Source organism: Dicentrarchus labrax, unplaced genomic scaffold, assembly GCF_905237075.1.
Source record: "Dicentrarchus labrax unplaced genomic scaffold, dlabrax2021, whole genome shotgun sequence".
In the NCBI taxonomy this organism is placed as follows: domain Eukaryota; kingdom Metazoa; phylum Chordata; class Actinopteri; family Moronidae; genus Dicentrarchus; species Dicentrarchus labrax.
Genome location: NW_026136718.1, coordinates 6,055,183 through 6,062,682, shown reverse-complemented (window position 1 = coordinate 6,062,682; position 7,500 = coordinate 6,055,183). Strand labels below are relative to the sequence as shown.

The window sequence follows — 7,500 nt, the reverse complement described above, 5'->3', positions numbered from 1 at the left end:
ATATCTTAACCGTTCTTTTAACAGTTAAACATTAACAGTTTAAATCATTTGCATCTAGGTCCAAGTCAGTAAGTGTCTCTGTGTGTTTAAGTCTCCTATTTATTTATTTAAAATATCTTACCTGGCATAGAAGCGGGTAGCTGCGGGCTGCGGCGGTTTTTCACCAGTCTGTACTCATTGCCATCTTTCCTGTTTCTTCTTGGGGCTGCCTCATTGCTGCCTTCCCTGAAACAGACAAATCACCTCAGTTTGGTCCCAGGGGGTGAGTAAAATCTTTAAAAAGGTTCGGCTCCTTCAGTAATTAACAAAGCCAAAACCAGCCATGTGTTAAAGTGTAGTGGCTTTTCTTAAACTACAACTTTATAATTGGGAGAAAGTCAAACCCGACAGTTACTTGGATAAATTAATCTAGAGACACATACTTTATACCGTATTGGAGGTTTAAATTCAGGTCTACAGCCAAAATATGACTTTATTACTCAAATACAGTATACTGCAAACATTTTCTATAATTAAACCTACATATTAATGGAGTTCTGCTGGGCCTCAGCGAGCCGTAGTTTCTTGGCGTGGTTCTTGCCCTGGTAGTGAGCCTGCGCAACTGCCGGTGAACTGAAGGAGGCGTCACAAAGCTTACAATAGTCATTCTCTGTGGCCAAGATCACCCGGGTCGCCCCCTTATACAACGCCTGCAGACACAGGACAAAGCAACGCAGTGTTTGTGGTGAGAGGAGTTTAGAAGTAAACAGTGAGAAGAGAAGAAAGAAATTGTTAGGTCCGGTGGGAGGAGGAAAAGAATTTCTTGCGCAACTTCTTAAGATTTTCCACTGGAAAATACACACTGATGAAGGTTATTAAATCATGAAAGGAATCACTACCAAGCCCAAAATAGTCATATTATTAGTTTAACATATTTAAAAAATTAGGAAAACATTTACACTTGCAGCTTATGTTCATTTTAATACTTGAAGGCTCATTAGGTAATGTAAAAAATAGCAATTGCAGGTTTATATAATACAAAACTGCCTGTGTTAATGTGGTAATTCTCTGTAGGTTCATCACTATGAGGGACCCCTCATTGTCACATTGCTTTCACAACGTCATTTGATGTGCAAAAATACTGATTATAGCTGCGTTAAAGTCTTAGAACTTTATTATCTTCAGTAATTTCATTCACAGTAATTGTATCCTCTAATAGTAATTAGACATCCTGTCTCTTGTTATTTAATTTAGTCCCTTTCTCATTGTTTCCTGTTGATCTTTTATAAACGCTCATGTTCAGTTGCAGAGAAGGTGGTTTTGCCAGCTTTTAATTTGAAGTTAATTTTAAATATTGGTAACACTGATAGCAAAAAAAAAACAAATTCAGAGTTTTACAGGGAGTACATGTTTTCCTTATAAAGTGCAGCTGCAGTACGTAGAGACAGTCAATTGTTCAGTCGTGAGTGGATGATTTGAGTTTCCACTGTTCAAATCAAGCAGAGTGACTCTGCAGTTCCCTACCACCTCCTCAGAGGAAAACGACCTCTATCATCAGATTGGCCACTTCAGCAGCAGTACACCCACTTACCCAACTAAAACTGTAACATCTAGGTAGGTTGATGCTGAGCTGCTAATTTGGATCTGACCTGTCTGCCTGCGTCACTGTCGTTGGATCCTGAGCTGAGGGACGTCTGGCCAGCTGCCTCAAGGACTTCTGGGATCCTGATGGCTGGAGGCTGTTGACTGCCAGCGTAGAAATTTCTTAACTTTTTACTGTGGTTCTTCCCCTACAAAGATAGATAAGGAGATATAAATTTGTGTATCATATTGCATATTTTGTACATTGTGTTCTTCAACTGACCTGGTAGTGAGCCTGTGCCTGCTGAGCGGAGTTGAGGGTAACGTTGCAGAGTTTACAGTACAGTGGTTTACACAGTTCCCCCAGCCCCAGAGAGTCCTCCTGCTCCTCCATCCCCAGCGGAGAGCCCTCATCCTGGGGTTGCTCGCTGGCTGGGACTGCCTGACCCGAGAGAGGACCAGGGATGAGGCAGGACATTGGGGCTGGGATGAGGGCCGGTCCTGGGTGCCTTGGCGGCATCTGTGAAGGGTCTGGGCCCGGCGCAGGAGGGGAGGACAGTGGGCTGGGAGGGAGGGGGTATCTGTTGGCTCCAGGCGCCACTACGGGTGGGGGCACCAGTGCATGTGCATGGTTGAGAGGTGGAGGCCCCAACGGCTGTGTGAGGTCCATGGTTGGAGGCACTATTGCTTGAGTGTGATCTACAGGTGGGGGCAACATTGTGTGTGCCATTGGTGGAGGACCCAGTGGCTGAGCTGGGGCCATTGGAGGGGGGCCTAAGCTGTGTGGTGGGGTAATGGGGGGAGGCCTTAATGTGTGAGTAGCAGTCATGGGAGGGGGGCCTAGAGTCTGGGGAACCATATTTGGGGGTCCAATTGCCTGAGCAGGGGCCATGGGTGGTGGGCCGAGAGGCTGCGTAGGAGCCATTGGCGGAGGTCCCAGCTGGTGCAGAGAGTCCATGTGATGGAAAGGCTGCTGGGGATGGCTGAAGAGACTCAGAGGAGGCTTCAACATGGTCTCTGGGCCTGTGGACACCAGAGGCACACACACACAGAGACAGATATTACAAATCAAAGACATTTCTTACAAAGAACTCAAAAAGTAACCTTGATGGAGTCAAGGACGTCAGTGCCTGAGTACAATAATACACAATGAATTATATAGTCAATTGCCATTCATGCCATTTCAGCTTGTGAAAATACAATTTTACCCTTTTTATTGCATGCCATATCAAGGTGTACGTCTACTGTATATTCAAGGAAACTATAAAGCATTCAAAAAGTGCAAGCAAGAAAAAGCCATGGCATTTCAGTTGGTCGGTCCAGACTGTAATATCCCAACAACTATTGGATGGATTGTCATGAAATTTTGTACTGTCATTTCTGGTCCACAGAAGATGAATCCTAATGAGTTTGATGATCTTTTTGACTTTCCTTGACTTCATTCAGCTCCACCAGCAAGCCAAATCTTTCACTTATCCAGTAAAAAGTAAAATGTAACTGTAGAAGGATTTGATACAGACATTCAAATGTCAAATTGCTTTTCTTCTGGCACCACCATATAGGCTATCTTGTAGTAAGAGCCATGTTGTTATTCTGTATCTTGATCTGGGTCTACATTAAAATACAGCTTGAAAAATAGTAGGGGGTTCATCAAAATTTGGCAAAGATGGGATGTAATCCGTAGGATGAGTGGTGGAAAATTAAATTCCGATCAAAGAGAGACATGAGCATGATCTCTTCTGGTGGATTTGTCTTGAAGCAAAGAATGCAGAAAATTAAGTCACACAGTTCAGAAGTTGTATGAAAAAGAAAGTGCCCTAATTTAACCTGAAATCTGCAAATATGTTTTTAAGATATCCTACTGACAAACATGTCAATCTGTAAACAGCCTTGGAAAAATAAAGATGTGATTTGCATTGATTTAGACTGTTGCTAACGCTTCAGATACTACAGACTACAGACAGTGGATTTTATCTCATCACAGATCATCAAACGAAAAGGACTTTCCAATGACCAATGTACAGTGACACTAAGGCATAAGGCATATTCACTGAGGAGGCAGAAGAGATGTAAAGAGATGGGTGAATGGAAACACATTCTCGGACAGAGGAGCTTCACACTCCAGTGGGCATCATAAAGATTAGGCCGAGCCTGCAGCGCCTGCAGTCATGCATGCATGTGCACACACACAAACAGAGACAGTGACAATAAAATCCTCAAGCTTCCCCGAACAGAAGAGATCACAGCCTGAAGTGTGACTGCTCGAATAGGCTGATATAGTTTATGTGTGTGTGTGTGTGTGTGTGTGTGTGTGTGTGTGTGTGTGTGTGTGTGTGTGTGTGTGTAGTTAGATGGTAGACATGGTTGTGTATGTATAACAAAACAGAAAGAAAGCATTATATTAGGCACTGTCCTGATTTGTGCGCGTTCGTTTGTGCCACTCTAATGCTCCATTTTTGTGTGTGTGTGTGTGTGTGTGTGTGTATGTGTGTGTGTGTGAGTATATAACTATATAATTTGTCAGGTCAGTAATAGGCCAACAGCTGTGTCAAAACTCACTGTGCTGGAAGCTTTTATATGGAATCCAATCGGACGCCCAATGCCAGTGATTCATGGACCCAAAATAACACCCCAGAGTGTTTGTGTTTCCGACTGCTGCTTGCTGTCAGTCCGTCTGTCTAGTCTGTCCAGCTGCCTGTCTGTCACCTGGCCTGGCTGACCTCAGGAGAAAGGTATGCCGGACAGGCCACTGACCTTACTACAGGCAACTGCAAGATGACACTGTGGAGGATTCAGCAGGGCTGGATGAGTTGCCTATACATTAATAAAGTACTATTACGCAGCAGTTGCATGTAAGTAAATATCAGTTTCCCTATGCATCTGCATTGTGAGCGTTGTTTAGCCTGCTACTGAACACTTCATCACAGCAATGATAGCCTTCGTAAAGACAGAAATGTTACAATAAACATGAAAAGTTAAAATAAATGGATATATTGTAGCCATTAAAAGGTTAAAAGAGGGCCCAAAAGGTGTTACAATACAGCAGGATGGTGCTTCAGTTATTCCTATTTTTCACTGGTGCTGAGTCAGACACATTCTCAGTGCTCAACAATCACTATTAACACCATCCAGAACCAGATCCACCAATCACATACTGCACATCATCAGCAGCAGCAGCCCCATGAGGACCCTTCAACCCTGATTGAGACAGCCTGAACAGCAGTCCGGAAAACTCACCACAGCAGCAATTATAAGCACAAAGGACGGCTGACCCTTTTTGCTTGATATTATCATTAAAGGTTGGGTATGCGAGTCAAATCCAATACACTCTTTATAACTCAAATATCTCCTCACTGACCGCAAGCTGTCCGTTCAGCTCGGAAGAATCCAGTGGTTGTACGCAGAACTGGAAAGTGTCTCGAAGCGGATCACGCAACCCTACTCCAGCCATGATTTGTGTGCCAGGTGGCTTTAAATGACTTACCCACGGACATGCAGCTCACTTCCTCGTTTGCCAAGATATGTTGTTGTTGTCTTGAGCTGGTGTGTTGGTTCTGGGGAACCGTCTCGTCCTTTCTACATGTTAGGAGCAGGAGCAACTTTAGGCAAACTAGGGTTGGTTACATTACTGTACTAGCTGTGTTGTTGCCTGCTCTATGTTGTGGTATTTGTCATGGTATTGGATTCCTCTAGAATGGCATACCCACCTTTAAAGGACCAGCGTTTAAGATTTAGTGGCATCTAGTGGTGAAGTTGCAGATTGCAACCATTTGAATACAGCTCAGTCTTCAAACTACATGAAAGGCCTTGTCTAGAGCCACTGTTTGGTTTGTCTGTTCTGGGCTATTGCAGAAACATCTGTAGATAATAACTGCTCATTCTGAGGTAACAAAAACACAAAGAGTCTAATTTCCGGGTGATTACACACTAATAAAAACAAACCTATGATATTCCATTACTGCCAATAGATCTTCCTAAATGTTACACACTGGACCTTTTCTGACACATGTCTACATACATACTACATATATATGTGCACATATATATATATATATATGTGTGTGACTGGACTGACTATAACAACTTAATAATAATAATAAAAATAAAATAAAATCGTATTTACATTTTACCTCCACCTTTATTTCTGTTTTGATAGTCTTAACTTCTGACAGCCTATTATGATCCAAGATGTGCACTGTGAGCAACGATTGATTGGTTCTGAAGGGAAAACAAGCTAAATTCCAACACTCTGATCACATTTGTGAGCACATTTGTTTTTTTTCTAGCAGGAGAGGAAATATTGCTGTTATTGCCCATGACTGACTAATAACTCTAACAATCGCAGTCCCATAACTCTTTATTAAGCCTAGGTGACAGCGTAGGAGAGCAAAATGTACCCTTGTTATCCAGAAGAGAACCCCAAAGCAGCCACAAAAACATTATGAGTGTGCTGATTACGAACAGTTCTTCGTCAACACTGTGGTAGCCAAAACAACCATTTACTCTATGATGATAAAAAAATAAGATCCTCCCACAAGAACATCATAGTAGAGTCAACAGTACAGCTTTAATTATACCACTGCACATAATAAAGAGAAGATTGATGCCTCTTCCATTTTAGTTGTTATCTTTCCATTGGTTCAGTGTGAGCTAGATAGGCCAAGGGCAGTTTTGTCCTCCTCCTCAGAGACCCAGATCCAGGTCCCACAAAGTGCAGTCAACAGAGCTGCAGTACATTGTGCATGTTCAACAGCAGTGGACCTTGCTGCAAAGTAAAAAAAAAAAAAACCTTTGTTGCTTTGGATTTGAGTTTTTGGGGAGAACACGATCAACTTTACGTCACGTACGTTTAAGTCATAATTAGGCTTAATGTTATGTTATATTGCTGAAGCACAAGGCAGCAAGTGATCAGTGGATATATTTGAGGGAAATGTTGTAGGTGAACTTGAAACTACATTCGAAGTTGGTCAAATTTTTTGAGCTGGACTCAAGATTTCTCGGTTTGCTGGTTTCGAACCAAGCCACAAAAAAAAAAAAAAAACTGTCCTAGAGCCTGATCATCTCATGGCCTCCACTGAGAATCTCTAAATAGGCCAAGTGTTCGTTTCCTCTAGAGTTTTTTCTTGCCATACTGTGTTGTGTCACATCAATTATGGAGCGATGAGAAGCACATGCCTCCTGCACTTATTCCATCTGCTTCACTGGGCACTGGACGAGAGCAGAAAGCAGCAAAGACCAGATACATATTACTGTACCATTACAGTAAAGCCTAGCTTCCACTTTTATTTTAAGTCTAAGTAGCGCTGAAGGGTTTCGAATGTCATTCATAATCGTAAACATAAAGTGAGTTGTATTCTCCTCTCTTGGCCTATGCAATGGGCTGCTATTAATATATCAATTAGTGATTATCCCTGCTTATAGGAAACAACTAGCACTGGACATAAAGCATATCTGAATAACTTATTGATGATTTATTGAAAATTATCATCAAACTTATATACAAACAACATTTTGTTTCTTTACTTTTTTGATGACTTAATTAGTTTGTCAAAATAACTTCTGCTAACTTCAATCAAATGATGCCATCTTTGCAAAATGAGTAGGCTGACAGAGGCTGAGTGAAGATGACAGTGGTGTACCTACATGACTCTGACACATGCTGGCCTCAAGTCCCCAAGACCTGCAGCCAAATGCCTGTTTTGGCAGCGACCGTGCAGGTGCAGTGAAGAAAACACTTACTGTGTAATTGCCACATGCCACCATCAGCTGTGCAGATCAAGCAGCGCAAAAGGCTATAAGGAGTGAATGGAGCAGCGACGATTCACTTTCTATTTCTTTTCACTTGCTCTGACAATACAGCACTTGATTGACTGCCATTCTCGGTGAGATGAGAGTGAACCCTGCACTCAGCCTATGCAAGATCACAGTCAGACATCAGCT

At 42.4% G+C, this 7,500-nt stretch overlaps 1 protein-coding gene across 1 annotated transcript in view; it reads right to left on the bottom strand.

The window, feature by feature from the left end:
- zmat3 (zinc finger, matrin-type 3) overlaps positions 1-7,500 on the bottom strand; it is a 17,133-nt gene that overhangs the window by 8,618 nt on the left and 1,015 nt on the right. The window contains exons 2-5 of the mRNA XM_051376106.1: positions 1,844-2,583; positions 1,629-1,769; positions 523-689; positions 122-225 (exon numbers count right to left, since the gene is read on the bottom strand). Coding sequence (XP_051232066.1) covers positions 122-225; positions 523-689; positions 1,629-1,769; positions 1,844-2,583 — 1,152 coding nt within the window. The remainder of the gene's footprint in view (positions 1-121; positions 226-522; positions 690-1,628; positions 1,770-1,843; positions 2,584-7,500) is intronic.